Source organism: Lissotriton helveticus, chromosome 4_1, assembly GCF_964261635.1.
Source record: "Lissotriton helveticus chromosome 4_1, aLisHel1.1, whole genome shotgun sequence".
NCBI lineage: Eukaryota > Metazoa > Chordata > Amphibia > Caudata > Salamandridae > Lissotriton > Lissotriton helveticus.
In genome coordinates, this window is record NC_136063.1 from 653684628 (window position 1) to 653704649 (window position 20022).

At 47.5% G+C, this 20022-nt stretch overlaps 1 protein-coding gene across 1 annotated transcript in view; it reads right to left on the minus strand.

Moving 5' to 3' along the window:
• Positions 1-20022, minus strand: part of TGS1 (trimethylguanosine synthase 1) — a 345615-nt gene that overhangs the window by 273203 nt on the left and 52390 nt on the right. Inside the window, exon 4 of the mRNA XM_078687296.1 lies at positions 2780-3860. Within this exon, the coding sequence (XP_078543422.1) occupies positions 2780-3860 (1081 nt within the window). The remainder of the gene's footprint in view (positions 1-2779; positions 3861-20022) is intronic.

Consider the following 20022-nt stretch of genomic DNA (forward strand, 5'->3'; position numbering starts at 1 on the left):
AAATCAGTTTCTCACTGCGGAGGTCCTGCCATAAGTGCAGCCCCCTACCATGACTGCGAGGCCTGGGACACCACCACATCACTCAGGGACACCACCACATCACTCGGGGACACCACCACATCACTCAGGGACACCACCACATCACTCAGGGACACCACTCAGGGACACCACCACATCACTCGGGGACACCACCACATCAATCGGGGACACCACCACATCACTCAGGGGCACCACTCAGGGACACCATCACATCACTCCAGGACACCACCACATCTCTCTGGGACACCACCACATCACTCAGGGGCACCACTCAGGGACACCATCACATCACTCTGGGACACCACCACATAGGGACACCACCACATCACTCAGGGACACCACCACATCACTCAGGGGCACCACCACATCACTCAGGGGCACCACCACATCACTCGGGGATACCACCACATCACTCGGGGATACCACCACATCACTCGGGGACACCACCACATCACACCACATCACTCGGGGACACCACCATATCACTTACGGGCACCACTCAGGGCCACCACCACATCAATTAGGGACACCACCACCTAACTCAGGGACACCACCACATCACTCAGGGACACCACCACATCACTCGGGGATACCACCACATCACTCGGGGATACCACCACATCACTCGGGTATACCACCACATCACTCGGGGATACCACCACATCACTCGGGGATACCACCACATCACTCGGGGACACCACCACATCACTCTGGGACACCACCACATCACTCTGGCACATCACTCGGTGACACCACCACATCACTCTGGGACACCACCACATCACTCTGGGACACCACCACATCAATCTAATACACCACCACATCAATCTAATACACCACCACATCACTCTAATACACCACCACATCACTCAGCCCAACCACATCATCACTCAGCACCACAACAGCACTGTCCTTGCTTGCTACCAACAAGCATTGCCATAGCCAATAGGACTCACATTAGGAAAGTGTAAGCTATTGGCTTTGTGAATAACAATGCTATTAATGTATATATTTTCAAAGCCAACACATATTAAATAAAATCGTAATTTATAATACCAATAGCTCACACTTTCCTAATGCGAGACCTATTGCATTGCAAATGCTTGTTTTATCGAGAAATTGTAGTTCAGAATGACCAGAGTGTTGGATCTCTCAAATACTTGCTGTTACGGATGCATTATTATTAATGCTTTGTTTTAAACCTGATACCTCCTTAATATGACCCTCAGAAAGCAACCTCGCCTCCATTCATGCACCAGGAAAGTTGATCTCCCACCTGGACCCGTATTACTGGTATGGCGCTTTGTCCTCGATTGCCCACAGGGCACCTTTCAACAGGTGCGCCAGGCACAAATAGGAACAGCGCACTCTATTATTATGAATGTCCTGACCTCAGGATCACAACGAATTTTCACTGCCCTGCGTGCTGCACATTCCGCGAACTACAGATCAGCTGCTTGAAAGCCACGCTGTTTTTCTTTGTGCATGAGGCAATCCATCAGCATTTTAAAGTGGAGTTAGAGATCCCCCGGTAGGTGCGTGCAGGGAGTGTCTGGGGGGTCCATGGGCCCCCCATTGTTCCATATAGAGGGCTGCACTAAAGCGGTGCACTGACAGTGCAAGGGAGTGCACATACAGAGCACCACCTTTTTGTGGCACACCATCAGTGCACCTCCAAAGGACATGTGTGCCTCTGTGCCCACATTCGTAGTACAGTGCAGGCGCACAGCAAAGTGACTCCCTCATTTGCACTGGATTATGACCCCATTCAAATAAGGCAACATGCTCTGAAGATAGCACTGGTACTACATTTACACCAATGTCTCAGTATTATAGAAGAGTCTGCACAAGTGGCTTCTTTTATATTACAATATCGTCGCAGAGGTGTATAAAGCCAGCAAACATGGCCTTTGCGCCCCTGGGGTACTATCTGTAATACAGCCCCAAGTATAGAGCCATTTTTTACTTTTTACGCAGGAAAAAGTTGTGTACTGAGTGCACTGAAAGATTACCTTTGTGACATCTGAATCCATTTCTCGGGAGTGTGTTTCAGTTAACTGGAGTATAAATTAATGTTAATCTTTCTAAAAAGTAATTTGCTCTCAATTCCACTGCATAAAAAATCGTTAGTAATGTCAGATCTTGATTTATATCCAAACCTGAGTTAACACTGCTAGTATTAGCCTACACCAAATGTCTTAAAACCATTTCTGTAATAAGAGATACTCACGTTCAGTGAAAATAAACTGGAGCTACTAATATTAACAGTGATGTAATAGTGAAAACATCAGACAAGGGTACACTAGTAGCTACCTGTTGTAAGATTTCCAACACATATCACTTCAGTGCATTAGGTACGGATGCCTGCAGTAAGGTGAAAAAAAGGCTTTGCCAAAGTGGAATTCTTCTACATTGATAACAGATAACACCCACAGCTGCAAAATGACCATGGCACAAAGGTACTGTCTCCCTAGCCATGCATGATTTATTACTGAAATATTAGCTTAAAAAATATCTCGGAACATCAACAGTTCATCTCCAAACAACACATCTGAAAAAGCACATATTTTCATCTCAAATACATAATCTCAATGTTCGTACACATACATTAATTCAACCAAGCAAGGGCTTCGAATTTAGTAGAGTGGCTGCACACAGAAGAGCTGTTTACAGCTAGCTGGAATTCTACTAGTAGCTCCCATGATACTCGTCGGGAGATCAACACCAGTGTTACACGTACCTGACTGATCTGCACCATTATGTCCAGGAGATGTACCCCTTTTCCCCGCTACACCATCACTTGGTTCACTTTGGTCAGAAACGTAAGGACACTGCATTGCACAGTCATTTGGACTCTGTAGTTGACTGTCATCATAAATACAGTTCGTAGATAGTTCTGCTTCTCCTGAATCCAGATTTACTGTCCCGAGCCTAGAAACAACTGAATCAAAGTGCTCATCGTGATACTTGCTAGAAGCATGCAAGGAGTCCAACACATCAGTAATGTTGTGTTCATCAGCAAGTGCTGCTTCCGGCGGGTCAGATTTTATGTACGAGGCATCACTCTCAATGTGGTTAAGGGTGGAGGCAATGCAGGTGTCAATGGAGGTCTTAAACTCAGTGTGATCACTGGAGGAAGTCAATACAGTCTCACAAAATTGGTCACTGGGAATGTCAACTGAAGGCTTATATTCTTGACATTCACTTGGGAAGTGACTGGAGCTTTCAAATGCAGATTTAAAGTCAGTGTGGATATCACAGGTGTTGTCAAATGGAGGCTTGCAATCTGTGTTTCCACCAGGGATGTCAACAGAAGTCTTACCATCTGTGTGGCTGCTCGAAGTATCTACAGTCCAACCCTGGGCAGTCCAGTACCGGTACTGTTCCATGTAGTGCCAGTATGTCTCACTGTAATGCTGCACCCACTCTTCTTTTGTGTCAGGAGAATTCCAGGGCTGGGAGGCATGTTCAGGAGTCGTCAATGCTGCCAGCTGAGGATGCTTCTCCTGCCAGCTCTTCCATAACAGTCCTTCACCATATTGGCTCCAATACTGTTCCCACTTCTCCTTAAGTTCACAATCAAGGGTAAAAATATTTTCTTCTGGAAGCGCATCAGCTTCTCCAAACTCGTTCGGATACCTGCACTCTTCCTCACACACAGTTTCCTCAATTGGTATGACCGTATCCTCTGAAAGTACATCAGGAACATCTCTGCAAGCCTCTGCTTGACCTTCTCGTATGTCGTCATTCAAGTAAATCTTGTGCACTTTTTTTCTTTTCTTCTTCTTCACCTTTGGTCTTTTCCAAGAACATACGGGAGGCTGAAAATTAAAAGATACAAATGTTTATTGGAAATTTAGTTTCTTCATCTTAATGTCGTAAAGCATGGCAAGTGCATTCAATTCTTGAGTTTTTAAATCCTTTATTTATATATTATTTCATGTTACCGTGTGGCCACCAACTATTCAAACCTTCTTTGCAGCATTTATATCCCAGTGTCTACATATCCACAAAGCCTTTCTGTACACCTATGATTGGCTGAAATACTGATATTAAGTATTCATTTCTGCAGTTTATTTTATGGGAAGCAATCAGCTTCTTAGACTCAGACCCGATACTTAAAAGAAATTCAGAAATCTGCATCCACAGGTTTACTATCTTGCTTGGGTGTAGATTTAGTCATTTTAGAAATGAAAAAGGATTCCAAAAGTGCTTCTAGAAACCAAAAAGAGTTGCAGGTTTCCAGTATTATTCATGGGCATGTTTTATGAATTCCAACTTGTATGAATATAAATGGTTTTTCCCATATGCAACTGTACGCATGGTACAATTAGAGAAAGCTGACGCACAAGTTCAACTTCATGTTTTTCATCCACAGGAAAAACACTTTTGACCACTGAGAAATTATTTCCTCCACACTCACAACAGTTTTTAGAGTTCTCTGCCCATTCCTACAGTGGAAATTAATTTATTTATGCCCACGAGAAGAACAAATTGCCAATCAGTTCCAGGCTGGAAATGTGTTATAGGCTACTTAGCAAATACAAATTCAAAAGCTGGTGATGTTCCTCAAATTGATTTTGGAAAAGGGGGGTGGTGATGGACAGAGTTTCTGAATGATGCAGAATACTCTTACCAAGTCAAGAGATCATGGTTTTAATCCATCACCGTTTTTTAGCTCAATGCACCATCCCAGCTCAGAACCTGGCTATATGCAAATTAGTCTGTTCCTGTCCCAGTGCATGATGGGAACAGAGCAAACCAAACTACCAAGCCAATTCTTATACTGGTTAGGAAACAAGCTTCCGGGGACCGGTTTCTGGCATCACAGCCTTCTTCGGCCCGGCTTGCTTGAATCCTGATGGTGCAATGAGCAAGGGACTCACGTCTGAGCATACCCTCCCACACATAGTGTGGATAAACCGATTTTGGAAAAGGGGGGTGGTGATGGACAGAGTTTCTGAATGATGCAGAATACTCTTACCAAGTCAAGAGATCATGGTTTTAATCCATCACCGTTTTTTAGCTCAATGCACCATCCCAGCTCAGAACCTGGCTATATGCAAATTAGTCTGTTCCTGTCCCAGTGCATGATGGGAACAGGGCAAACCAAACTACCAAGCCAATTCTTATACTGGTTAGGAAACAAGCTTCCGGGGACCGGTTTCTGGCATCACAGCCTTCTTCGGCCCGGCTTGCTTGAATCCTGATGGTGCAATGAGCAAGGGACTCACGTCTGAGCATACCCTCCCACACATAGTGTGGATAAACCGATTTTGGAAAAGGGGGGTGGTGATGGACAGAGTTTCTGAATGATGCAGAATACTCTTACCAAGTCAAGAGATCATGGTTTTAATCCATCACCGTTTTTTAGCTCAATGCACCATCCCAGCTCAGAACCTGGCTATATGCAAATTAGTCTGTTCCTGTCCCAGTGCATGATGGGAACAGGGCAAACCAAACTACCAAGCCAATTCTTATACTGGTTAGGAAACAAGCTTCCGGGGACCGGTTTCTGGCATCACAGCCTTCTTCGGCCCGGCTTGCTTGAATCCTGATGGTGCAATGAGCAAGGGACTCACGTCTGAGCATACCCTCCCACACATAGTGTGGATAAACCGATTTTGGAAAAGGGGGGTGGTGATGGACAGAGTTTCTGAATGATGCAGAATACTCTTACCAAGTCAAGAGATCATGGTTTTAATCCATCACCGTTTTTTAGCTCAATGCACCATCCCAGCTCAGAACCTGGCTATATGCAAATTAGTCTGTTCCTGTCCCAGTGCATGATGGGAACAGGGCAAACCAAACTACCAAGCCAATTCTTATACTGGTTAGGAAACAAGCTTCCGGGGACCGGTTTCTGGCATCACAGCCTTCTTCGGCCCGGCTTGCTTGAATCCTGATGGTGCAATGAGCAAGGGACTCACGTCTGAGCATACCATCAGGATTCAAGCAAGCCGGGCCGAAGAAGGCTGTGATGCCAGAAACCGGTCCCCGGAAGCTTGTTTCCTTCCCAGTATAAGAATTGGCTTGGTAGTTTGGTTTGCCCTGTTCCCATCATGCACTGGGACAGGAACAGACTAATTTGCATATAGCCAGGTTCTGAGCTGGGATGGTGCAGTGAGCTAAAAAACGGTGATGGATTAAAACCATGATCTATTGACTTGGTAAGAGTATTCTGCATCATTCAGAAACTCTGTCCATCACCACCCCCCTTTTCCAAAATCGATGTTCCTCAAATTTCCAGAGTATCCAAGTGTTCGGAATGTCCTTTTTAGTGGGGTAATATTACAACTAAATATTACCCCAATGGTTGGGGGTAATATTAAACCTAATTTGATGATTTCATTCACTATATGCTTAGTTTAGGGACTATCCCATGAAACACACAACTACATTAAGAAACAGAAAGTAGCAAAAATACAATACAATTTAAAAAAACATTACAATTAATCTATTAAATAGTTAAACCTTACAAACTAGATGGTTATCACAAACTTAGTTCTTGGCTTTATCTTAAAGACCAGGCAAAGTATAAAAACGTAGACACCCCAAAAACTATAAAGCCCTGGACTTAGGATGTCTGGAGTCACAAAAGGCTAGTCTGAAGTTTTTAGTGTGTATGCTGAGGCAACTCCTTTGAAGTGCAAGTGTAGTAGTGGACAGCTCCACCCCTTTCATCTGGGAAGGGTGGCCCATCCTGCCAATACCGTTTCCCTTTGTGATACCGTCTGTGAGGAATACACAAAGGTCAAGTGCTAACTAAAACTCATCATTTAACCCAGGATACAGGCTGCAAGTTTCAAATGGTAAGGACAAGACAATTCTAACATTCCAAAAGTGTCATTTTCATAACTGTGACTTAAAATCTGACTTTTCCATTAAAGAAGATTTTAAATTGCAATTCTTTAGAGACCAAACATGATATTTCTACATGTTCTCAAAAAAAAAACTTAGCACTTATTAAAAGGTATTAAGATGACCCAAAGTTATCCTATGGGAGAGGTAGGCCTTACAGTAGTGAAAAAAGAACTTAAGAGTTTTTCACTACCAAGACATGTAAACCCCAAATGTGCATGTTCAACTTTTCAAAATACACTGCCCTATCGGCCGTTTAGGGCCTAACTTAGGGGCCACTAACATTTAAAAGGAAGATTTAGGCCAGGCAAAAGGTTTATAATGCCAGGTCGAAAAGGCAGCTCAAAACTGCTCTCAGGCTACAATGGCAGGCCAGAGACATGCTTAAGAGGGCTACTTAAAGGGGTGTCAAAATAAGTGCTGTTGGCCCCCTAGTAGCATTTGATTTACAAGCCTTGGATATATGTGGTACCACTTTACTAGGGATGTAAGAGTAAATTGTGCAAATTGGGTGTGAGACAATTTTACCACGTTTAGGGGAGTGAGCGCAAGCACGTTAGCACTGGTTAGCAGTGGTAAAGTATGCAGAGTCCGAAAGTCAACAAAAACAAATACAGCAAAATAGGAGGAGTAAATGTAGTAAACGCAAAGGTCTTGGGGCAAACCAAGCAGAGAATATCTGGACTAACACAGGTGTGTACCATCGCTGAAACTCAAAAAAGGTTTTAGTTTGTGTTACACTAAAACTAGGTTTGTGTTTAGAAGTAATAGAATGAGGGTAGGATTGCTATAGATTAATAGAATCAATCATTTTGTAGTGGTATCTATTATTCATGCTTTTTGTAACGGTTACTACTGCCATATTATTTACCTTCATTAGGGTACATTTCATGGTGTAACCACTAGACTAGGATGTTGATTATCAAATAAATATTTAAAATGTATTCATAGTGTTCTAGTGTTCTTGAGCATGTTATTTCTTAATCAAAGAAGGTTTGGGGTTCCATTGAATGTCCCCGTAACATCTCATGTGATTGACTGTTACCTAGAATACATCTCCCTCAAATTCTTTTCGTTAGGAGTTGTGAAATAGTTGTATTACAACAATCTTTAGGTCTCGCCTACGAAGCGCGCATGCGCTGCATAGGAGGGGACCTCTTGGAATCGATCAGCTTTTTTGGCCAAAAACGCTCACGCTTTGCATTGCTTTCTATTGCAACGCGTGCACGTTTGGCGTTTCCCTTGCGGGAGCAAGCTTTGACGACATCTGTTTGTAATTATCTTGCAAACAGATGGCGCCCCTGCTCGCTACCACAAGGGAAATGCTGTGTGTGTGTCTGTATTTGTTTTTGCTTTTCGCTCGTGCCTTCGCAAAATCGCAGCTGCTGACTGAGCGCCGTGAAGCAGCTGTCATGATCGCCCTCGCAGACACAACGAGAGGACTTAAGAAAGGACAAAGTGCGCGTTCCCTCCTCCTGCACTACAAGTCCCAGAATGCCAAGCGAGCCGGGAAAACGGGAAGGAGGGTCTTTTCTATATAGCTCCGCCTCTGATGAGGATCAGTGCTTGACAATTGTTCTTGTGGAGTCATGGACGGGCGGATGGTGTTCCCCGCCTGAGTGATCCCGGAGAGATTACCGACGCCGATCAAGAGCCTGCGCGGCCAGAGGAGTTTGTCTACGCCGATCAAGAGCCTGCGCGGCCAGAGGAGTTTGTCTACGCCGATCAAGAGCCTGCGCGGCCAGTGGAGATCGCCAGCGCCGATCAAGTGCCAGCGCGGTCAGAAAGCTTCAAGCCAAGTTCCGAGCAGGAACTATAGCGGTCAGTGGAGTGGAGCAACTTCCAGAGTACCGCAAGTATCATCCCGGAAGAACGGGCTCGTTCTTCCGTCAGATCGGAGAATTAGTTATTGTTTTACGGAAGTTCCAGTTATTCTTGTTTTTGTTTGCACAAGTTCGTACTATTCCAAGGTCGGGGGTTATTTCATTTACTGTATGCTCAAGCATCATTGAGGATACCATTGAACGGAGAACAACTCTCAAAGCACTAGATTCAAATATTCGTTCTCAGGAGTACTGCACTGAGCGGGAAAGTGAATTTCAACTTTACCCTTCAGTCTATCGGAATAGGAGGAGCAGGTCGGCTCCATTTACAGTGCGAGTGATAGTAACTCTGGTAAGTGTGATTACTCAGGGCCAGGGGAGAACAGGGGAAAGAAAGGAACAAGATACTTATACCTGTCCGTTGTCTTCCCCTGCTGCAGCACATTCATCCAAGGAGGTTTTCCCCGGAACCAGATTCAGAGGGCCTCATCCCGCACTCCGTTCTTTCCTTCACCTTATCCCTCCGGCTTTCTGCGATACCCATTCAGACGGCGATCTCTACGACGCCCCTGGGTGTGGTGTTTAGGCAAGTCGGAAGGACATTCTTCCCATCGTCCCTGCTGACCGGATTGCTCAGGTTAGTGGTGCGCGAAGGTATTGGCGCCGCTTGCAATCGCGACAGCAGCCCTGCTGACTTCCGCCTACCCCGCCTGTGCAGTCCATTTGCTGCCCACCGTCGGCGCTGCTGGTCAGTGCTTTCCGAGGGCAGTTAGTCGTTGTTTTAAGTAATGAATTATTTAACAAACATGGTAAACAAGAGCGGATTCATTTGGCACCCATGTAGCACCCAACTTAAACGGGGGCATTTAAGACATACTATTGCCTGATAAGATTTTATTCCTTACTTTGCTGTTTGATGTCACAGCCTACTTGGGTCAATCCGCATTCCTCTTAAAAGCCCCTTTTGCAGTTCAACCAACCAATACGGATGCCCCAACACCCCCAATACATTCACTAACAAGGCCCTACCCTCTGTGTTGTTACAGTGTGCACTCCGATGCCCTTGTTGAAGTTATGGTGTACAGCAAATGAACCTAGATACATTCTGGATCCGTAGATGGTAGATCTATCTGGTGAAAAAAAAGGATGCGTGTAGAAAGCTTGCCACAGAAAGTTGGGAGAGGAATATTCCTTGGAGTAATATATCTCTGGTCACTATAACAGACTTGCCGTTGCAGTCATTTTTATGTTTTTGTCGCAAAATGAGGTGTAATTTCGCAAATCAACCTCTACATCTTAGACTAAACAGATCACACGTTCTATTCTCGTACCTGATGAGGGTCTCCCGTGGTTTGGAAGTAAAGCATGCTTCACTGACCAGCCTGTCCACCTTTTCTGATGACCATAGTTCAGCTGAACCCCATAACCTCCTGACCTGGTCACAAAGTCTACAATACACAGTGTCCTGGTGTAAAAGCTGCATTTCCAGTTCTTTGAGATTTTCACCCCTTTTCCTTCATCATGTTTGACAAACTTTCCGTTACCGAGATGCGACTTAGTTGTCATAGTGTTACAAAATTACATAGTTCTATTTCTGGCTTTTTATCAGTCTGCAAACACCTTTGCTACAATGCAACTCCTGCTTGTAACTTTGCATATTTATGTTAATTTGTGGTGTTTAGACTGACGATAATCTTTAATAGTACATAGTGTTGTGTATTTCCCCACCACATTTTGTTTCGTGGCTTTACTGAGAGAGCTTTAACTGTCTCCACAGCCGTAGATCATATAAAAACAAGCTTTTGCAATGCAATAGGTCTCACATTTAAGAAACGTTTGTCAATGCGAGACCTATTGCATTTCAAATGCTGGTTTCAAATTCTAGTGGGCACACTGATTAAGTCCTTAGTGCCGGGGGGAGTCTAGAAAACACTCTTCTGTATCTCTAGAAAAATATTCTCCTCAAACTCTTTGCTTGGTATAGAGTCGATGGTGTTTGGCAATAGCAGCTGACGTTTCAAAGAGTGATCAAAAGGCTGAATCAGAAGCAGGAGGATTAATGTGTGTGTTCCTTGTGTCCTACCCAATGGATTGGGGGGCTAGAAGTGTCCTCCTCGACAGGAAGGACAGACTATTCTACCGTGACCACATCCATTTTTGCAACTGCTTCCTGTTGAGGTAGGAGTTTGAGCATTAATCTTTGATGAATCCTGTCTCTGCTAGGTTTGGGTCTTGAAATGTTTGTCTCTGGTCGCTTTGCATTCCTTTTGTACTTCTTTCTGGGCATGGCATGTGGATTATAGACCATTGTCACTTTGGATTACGAGGGTGCTCCAGACTGGATCAAAAGACTGAAGAGAAAATCTGTACACTCTAGTTTCCCTTTATGCTCCGTGCTGATCTTGGAGATTGAAATAACCGACTCTGGCTGCTTTAGGCTTTATCTTGCACTTCCCTGATGTACTGTGAAGGAGAGAACTTGGAACCTAACCACTCTAGATTAGAAGAATGCTCCCTACTGGGTCGGGAGCCTGTTGATGAAGTCTTGGGCACTTTAGTTTCTCATATCTTATCTTATGGGTTTGTGGTATTGGCCCCTCTCTGCTTTGCTTTTGCTTACACTCACTGAGGAGCATTGAGGGTAAGGACTTGATCAAAATAACTATGGATTACGAGAGTTCTTCCTGTAGGGTCGTGAATGGTTTTATCCAAGCTTCTCTTAAATTTTGTGCGGGGCTTGAGGTATTGGATTCTGGTTGCTTTGGTTTCCTCTTTTACTCCTTGTTGTGCTGCAAGAAAAAGGAAAGGGACTATGACCCCTCTGGATAATGAAGGTGGGTTCAGGAGACTGTGCATGAAGACTTGCCTCTGAAATGAGTCTTTTGCTCATTGTTGGTCATGTGGCTTGAAGTATTGGGCCCTGGTCACTTGAGCTCTCGCTGGTACTCCCTGTTCTGTGATAAAGAGGGGGCATGAACCATGGCTTCTATGGATAATGAGAGTTCTCCCTGGGGGTTCAGGCTGTAAATGAAGACTAATTTCCTCTTATGCTCCCAGCTGGGCTTGGTGCTCGAGTTATGGGATCAGGGTGGCTTTGGCCTCCTCCTTTACTCCTTGCTGTGCAAAGAGAGAGATGACAGGAACCACGATGATTCTAGATTAGGAGTACTCGGTCCGGGTTCAGGAAAATGTTGTCTCTCCATTTTTCGCCTATACCCATTGCTAGATTTGAGAAATTGGATGTTGGACATTTTGGCTTAATTTTGTAATTTTGAGGGTGGGTTCTTAAACCATAGTGCCTCTTTATGAGGTGTCCCCCTATATTGGTGCGAGGATCAGAGGTTGTGATTTAAATCCTGGGTGATCTCGTTTTTTAATGCATCTGCTGATCTTTTGGCAAGAGGTGGTAATCCCATGTCACTTTTGATTTCGGTAGTATTGCTTGTGGGAATGGAGTTTGTGAAATCTGGTCTCAGCTACTTGAGCTTCTGTTGTAGTTCTTTGCAGGGTTGTAAGCTAGTGGACTCAGCTTTGCTGGTTTAGATCTGAAAAGTTCTAATATCCTGCGAGGATTCAAGTCAAGCATGTAAGTCAGTGATTATTCTTTAATAACTTAGTTTTTCTTTTGTGCTCATTATTGGATGGAACAGGTTATAAGGACTGTGCTTATTCTAGTTCCCTTTTATGGTTTAAATCTTTTATTGAGTTTTTTCAACCAACAACATTTCCGGCCTCCCAGAGTACATAAAATAGTATGGGCGATGAAAGCCCTGAGTGGCTGGGAGATCCACGCTGCTGGGTCTGAATAAACCAACAACAAACAAAAACATGAAAAAGAAACTGAATCAGTCCCACCCCCTCCCCCCTCTCCCGTCCCTCGTCCATCAGGAGAATGAAAGTTCTGGAGACTATCTAAGACCTATAAGTGGGTGTTGGCTTAAGTCGCTGACTGTTGTTGATCAGAGAGATGCAGGAGTCTCAAGTACCTGGGGCAGGTTCCTTCAAGATATTCTGAACTGCTGAGCCTAGGGCAATTGCAATTAATCGGCCTCGCCGGGATTTGAGAGGGAATGCAGACCTAGTAAGACGTAGGTGGGGAAACTCGGTATTTGTGTGTCTAGGAGTTTGTCCACCTCATCGAGGACCTGGGACCAGTAGACTTGTAGATGTTCACAGTCCCAGAGTATATGCACCAGGGTGCCAGTTTTCCTGCAACACCGCCAGCAGTCTCACTCTGTTGTGGGTCTGCTAAGTGGATGCGTGCAGGGGTATAGTACAAGTATGTGGCTAATTTCGTCATTGTCTCGGTCAATCCTGTGTGATAGGCTGAATGGTGAGCTGTATAGTACACCCCCTTCCATTATTTATGACTGAGTGATCCACCTAGGTCACGCTCCCAACGAGCCCGACTGGTGCTACAGGTATGCTTGTTCCTGGCCAATAGCATTTTATATAAATCAGAAATTAGTTTCCTGTCTCATGAGCGTATGGTTTGATATCTGGGTGTAATGCCCAGTGTCAAATCTGGAGGTATCGTAGCCGCTCAGTTTCAGGGATCCTATACTCTGATTTAATCTGCTGAAATGAAATTATTCCGTCAAAGTCGAATAGATGGCCCAGAGACCGGCAATCCATAGAGTGCCATGGTGCACCTGCTGCTTCGCCCATGCCTGGCTAGAAATCGGGGTTGTCGAATATTGGGGTAAGCAGGGAGGGGAAGGTAGTTAAATAATGTTTAGTGCTGGTTTTATCCCAGGCCTCTAGGGACACCCGTGTAATGTAGGAAGCTTAAAGATTAGGTGGTCTGTGTGCCCTTCGAAGGAAGGGAACTTTCTGGAGGGACGTGGAGGCCACTGCCTTATCTTGAAAGAGCCAATACTTTTCCGATTCCAGCCAGTTCCATGCATCCAGATAGCGCATTTGTGTCGCTTGGAAATAAAGCTGGAGATCAGGAACGCCAAAGCCTCCGTCTTCGAGGGTGGAGGTAGGAGGGGGTGGGGGCAGAGGAGGACCGCTATAGTGTGCTTCAATCGGGGTTTGCGGCCTTGCCATATAAATTGTACCAGCTCAGATTGAGTCTATTGGATCCATCCGGTGAGGGGACGGAGGGGCAGGGTTTGAAATGCATATAAGATCTGGGGCAAGATGGTCATTTTGATGGCCGCAACTCTCCCAAGCCAGGAGAGCGGGTAATGCTTCCATTTGCCCAGTTCCGTGCGGATTCGGGTTCGCAATTGAGCGTAATTGACAGCGGCTATTGCTGGAAGGGAGGGGGCCAACTGGATCCCTAGATAGGGGACTGTGTCATCTGACCATTGGACAGGGTGTTGCCCCTGGAGACATGCTTGAGTAGAAGGTGACAAGGAGAGGTCCAGTGCAACGGATTTGTCCATGTTAACTTTAAACCCAGAGGCCTGCGCAAAGCATTCCAGTTCCAAGAAGCAGGCTCTCAGTGCCGGGACTGGGTTTGACAGGGAGATCAGAACATCGTCCACATATAAACTGATAGTGTGGATTTCACCCCCACAGTTGATCCCCGTTATTGAAGGGGTGTGCCGAATTCGCTGGGCTAAAAGCTCCATATAGAGTGCAAAAAGGAGGGGTGAAAGGGGACACCCCTGCGGTGTGCCCCTGCAGATAGGAAAGCGGGATGATGTGTGGTCGTTCACCCATACTGTGGCTGTGGGGAATCGATAACAATTTGAAATGCTCGTTCTCAGCTTGTCCCCCATTCCCACTCGCGTGAGCACTTGTTCTAGTTAAGGCCAATGGACCCTGTCGAAGGCCTTCTCGGCATCAATGGTGAGTAGCATATACCCCCCCATGTGTCCGGGAGGCCTTCTCAATGAGGTGGAGAGCCCGTTTGGTATTATCGCTCGTTTGGCACTGGGGAATAAAGCCCGCCTGGTCTGGGTCTATCAACTCGGGCATGCACGGCGCCAGACGAGCCGCCAAGATTCCGATCTATAATTTGATGTCGTTGTTAAGGATGTTAAGGCGATACGCTCCACAGACAGTCTTGTCTCGCCCTGATTTCGGTAGGGCCACTATGCAGGCTTCTAGCATGTCCCCAGGGATCGCCCCCGGCTGGGCAAAGGAATTGAAAAGATTGGTCAAGAGTGGGGCCACCAGTGTGCAAAACGTTTTATAAAAAGCAGCTGAGTAGTCGTCCGGCCCAGGGGACTTTCCTAGTTTTAGGCGTAAGATGGCTGCAACGACCTCTTCTATTCGGATGTCCCTCTCCAAGTGGTCTGCCTGTGTTCTAGTTAAGGTGGATAAGTCGGCGTCTGTAAGGTATGCAGAGCCATAGGTGTTATCTAGCGGCTGCCCTGTGTAAAGTTGGGCGTAAAAGTATCGGAAGGTTTCAGCGATCTCGAAGTCCTCAGAGACCCGACTGCCATCCCCCCCGTCTAATTTCTTGAACACCTTGTTTCTGCCTGGACTCCCGGAGTTTGTGGGCAAGCAGGCATCCACACCTATCCCCCCGTGTAATAAGAGTGGCGTAAACCAAGGGCCGCAAACTCTGCCCTGTCTTGGTCTAGTGAGGCAAGTTGCTGTCGCATGGCCCGCAGTTGTCGCCAACCCTGGGTGCCCCCGTCCGCAGGTGCATTTGCTCCAGCTCTTTTCGTTTTTTGAGTGAGTTCATCTCTCTTCTGTCTGCGTTCCATGTTGTCTGCTGTGGAGATGGCAATGAATTCCCCTCGTATAACCGCCTTGAGCGCTGCCCACTGTGTTGAAAGCGAAGTTCCTGGTTGGAATTGTGTGCGCGGTATTCTTTGATGGCATGCTGTATCTGCTCTATGACATCTGCGTGGTGTAGGATTGTGTCGCAAAGGCGACATGATGCGCAGGGCGTTGCAGAGGGAGTGTGAAGGTAGCTATTACTGGGGCATGGTCAGACAGGGAGGCAACCGCCAGCTCAACGTCAGTCAAAAGTGCGTGTAGGGGTGGCGAACCCAAGAGGTAGTCGAGCCTAGCGTATGTTTTGTGTGCACTATAATAAAAGGAGTAGTCACGGCTGTGAGGATGGGAGCAGCGCCACAAATCTTTTAGGTCAAGGTCTTGTAGTCGAGCCCGTGCGCTGGAGAGATCCGTCTACTGTGTTGTCAAAGACCAGCTTTAAGTCCCCGCCCAATAATATCCGGCTCTCAGCTGTAGCTGTGGCCTCGGTGAGCGCATTGTGTAGGAGTTTCTCTTGTCCCTCATTGGGGGCATATATCGTCTCAATAGTGAATGTCAGGCCTTTTAACGTGAATAGATAGGCGAGGAGCCTCCCCTTGATTTCGGCTTCTTTCTGGAGGATTTTCCCCTGGAACGAGCGGGAGACCAAAATAGCGACCCTGGCAAATTTAGCTGGTTCGGAGAATATTTGGATCGGGAACATGCAGGATTTTAGGGGGTAGCAATCTTTTGACAAGTGATGCGTCTCCTGTAGGAGGCATATATCAGCTTTGGTATTGTCAAGGTATGAAAGGACAGCTCTGCGCTTGACAGGGTTGTTTAGGCCCGCACGTTCAGGGTAAGGATTTTAGAAATAGTAGGAGGCATCTATGTGAGTGTAGGGTCAAGAACCAAGATAGCTATGTTCAGAGGTAGCCTCTGGTGTCGTAGTGGTTGAGCCCGTATAATAGGGGGGGAGCTCCGGTGGGTGTCTAGGCGACCAGAGGAATGGATGGACGAGGGACCACAAAACCAAAGTAAGAATGCCCCAGAGAATCGAATACAAAACGACAGAAACAAAATAGAGTCAAGAAAGACAGCCTCTTATCCCAGGATAAATGGGGAAGAGTCAGTGTGGGGTCCACGTGGTGGCCAAGTATCCGAGCGCCCGTATCGCCCGCCGCCCACCTCAGAAGCAGTGATAAGGAGCGTGGTCATAGACCCACTCATATGTCCTCTGGAATGTGTTGGGCAAAAGTCTCTGATGTGGATTCAAGGACCGCCTGGTGACCTTTAGCAATCTCAGACTGATCAGGCCGCCAGACTCGTCGTCTGCGGCCTTGTCTTCGCCAGCTCGATGGGGAGACCTCTGGCTAAGGGGCTGCGCTGCGCCGCACATCCCCCTCGGAGGGTGGGGGAATTCCCAACAACTGGCAGGTTTCAGTGAGGGAGCGCAGCTGTGTCAACATCCTTTTTGTCTGAAGATGAGCCGGAATGGGTGGCCCCAGGAGTAGGAGACCCCCTGCTGACAGAGGTGTTCCGTAACTGGTCTAAACGGTCATCTCCGATGGCAGGTGAGGGCTAGGTCCTGAAAGAGTACCGAGTCTGTCCCTAGAATGAGATTGAGTGCATGGCTCTGGCTTTTTTGATGATCTCCTCCTTGATCCTGAAGTCATGCACGCAGACTAGGATATCTGCGGGTGGAGCATTGCTTGCCCGTGATGGCCCAACTCTATGGGCGCAATCTATTTTGATGGGGGCTTCGGGTGGGGCACCAAGGATATGATTAAATAGTTCCCTAGAGTAGGTGAATACATCATCAGTGTCTGATGTGGCTTTCACTCCCCGGATGCGGATATTCGGTCTCCGGGAGCGATCTTTCAGGTCCTCCAGGTGAATCTGCAAATCAAGGTGTTGGTCTTGGAGTCGTATCACTTCCTGTTGAAGGGCGTACAGTTCAATGTCCCTAGTGTCTCCTTTATCCTCCAGAGTAGCGACCCTTTCTCCAACGCCATCCACGTGTCTGCGGAAATCTTTTATTTCGGAAGTGAGCTCCTTCTTCACTGTCTGCAGATAGTCCCTTAAGACTGTGAAGAGAGACTCCAGGAACGCTGTTGTTATAGGCTCCTCGCCGGAGCCTCCAGAGTTCACAGACGACGAGCCCCCAGAGGCGGAGTGTGCCATGATGGATGTGTTCTGTTGGCGAGCGAAACTGTCCTTTAGTGACTTTTCGTTTTTCGCCCTCGTAGTGGACACAGTCTGGCGCCTCGTCCGTTCCCGGGGGTCTGCAAGGCGAGAGTGGAAGGTGGTTCGGGTATATTTGGTCCATTGGGAGGTAAGCGTTGCATGTGGACTCCAGAATAGCGGCGCCACTTCGGCTCGGGGACTACGAGCCTGGGAAGAGTGTTCTCTGCTGAGGCGCACTTCTAAATGCCACATCCGAGTCAGGCCTGGTAGCTCGGTTGCTGCGGCCTATGCTAAGGCGCGGCAATGCAGGGAATGTCGCTGGACTCTCCATGGGTGCAAGCATGAGGCAAGGCAGCATGGGGTGATGTGTTGCAGGACAAACTCGCAAGCGACGGACTGCTGAGTGTCCAGCCAGTGTCTCCTGGCGGGCTATTACTGGGGTAGCCACCCGTCACAGGGTAGTAAACCGCGGGTGGGCAGAGGACCACCGCGGGGCCAGTTCTGCAGTCTCTAGGAGGCGCGCTCTCAAGGCACTTGCTTGTGTGATCCTATGCCGGGCCCCTACACCCCCGTACCTGCCAGCGCCAGGGTCCCCCGTGCTCTGTCCAGAAGTCCACCACACGTCGGTTATGTGTGGGTGCTGTTCGCCTGTGCTGTAGATCTGAATGCTGTCGTCCCGGGGGAGGGTGAGAGGAGACAGGTCGGCAAAGCGGTGCGCCCACCCAGCGTGCTCAGTCCCAGCGGCTACCCTCCACGAGCCGTCGCAGCACAGTGCCGCTCGCTGTGCTGTGAGGGGTAGGGGTGCCGTCCCAGCACATGGCAGGCCCCCGCGGTGGGCGTAGGATTCCATCAGCGGGAGTGGCCCGGGTCCCCAGGGAGTCCAGGCACCCAGGTGTGTAATCAGCGAGGGCTCCACAATCGTACCAGGGGCCCCGGTCCCGCCTCGGTGAGTGGTGCAGTGCGCGGCTGCCTAGGGAATGAGGCCCAGGGCCGACGGCCACCCCCTTCTGGGCAGTCGAATACCCAAGAGCCGCCGGGTTCCGAGACTGTCTGGTGAGCAGCAGGGAAGTGCTGGTGTGTGTGGGGGTATTGGGTGTCTCCCGGGACTCATCGCTTCATTGTGGGAGGAGTGCTGTGGCTGGAAGGCTGCGGACGCGAGGTCCGCCGCACCTGTAGCCCGGGGCCTCCCGCTGCTGCTGGGCGTGCCGAGGACCAGATGCCGGGAGTCGGGCAGGCTGTGTCAGGGCGAGTCGTGCCCTCCTTGCTCCGTTGTCACAGGAGGCGCCGGGGCTCCAGGAGGCAGTAGATGGCGAAGGCCGGTTCTGCTGGCGGCGTATGTCTGGGGTGTTGTCTGGCGGGTCTCCACTCCGTGAGGTCGATCAGGTGAGCCTGGCGTGGGGTGCATGCCTCGACCAGGGAATCGTTGCGGCACTGTTGGGCAGCACAGATCTTTAGCCCCTCTGTGCGCTAGTTGGAGTCACCAGCATTCCGGGTAGCGGTGCGGTGCTTGGCTGGACCTGTGCTGGGGAAGATCCCACTTTAACACATTATACGGTGGGTGTCGGGCAGGAGCTCAGCTTCAACACGTCCTAAATCGCCATCATCATGGCCACAACCACATTCCCTATTAGATATGGAGTTTATGGACGTGTTCTAGTAGCTCTTACTTTCTATGATCCTCCCTGCTGGGCTAAAAGATGTTAAATTATGAATTGAACATTTTGGCTATAGCTTTTCCTCCTCAGCAGGTTTGGAGCTTATGGGGCAAACACTTAATTATTCTGGCCTCTTTCTTTTTCTAAACAAAGCTAGAGTTGGTTTTTCTTCTTCTTGTAGTTGCATGGGGTAAATTTTGGCTCTAAACTTGATTCCTCGGTGTTCTATAACAAAGATCATATGGCAGATATTAGTGTTCCTGCCTTTGCTTGAGTCCTTGTGTTGAATGTAGGTACTACTGCTGCTTCCCGGCACAAAAGGAGTGCTTGGAGGCCGGTTTCAAAGCTTTGCTAGGTCACATGGTGCTGGGCGACAATGTACACACCTCATTTAGTAGGTGCTGTGATGAGGATTGGTAATTAGAGTAACAAATATTACTGTTATGTAATACAGCATTTCTCTACTCTCAGAATACAAGCTGAATAGACAAAAGTCAATTTTAGGAGCTTAAAAACAATGTCAATTGAGCCACTGAATCAAGTTCACACTTATATAAGGTAAATGTCAGGGAAGTTTAAGAGTTAGCATTGGAGTAATTGCTATTGCTTTAGATTTACTGTATTAAATGAACGCACGGTTCAAGTTATTGAATCAATGTGTGTGCATATCCTCCGCTACACCTAGAGCACAAAATGAAAGTATATGGAAAGTAAAACAAAAATTAGCGCCCAGAATACCCTTTGCTAAAGACAATAGGTGAGTGGCAATTATTACAGACAATAGTCTAGATTTTTGG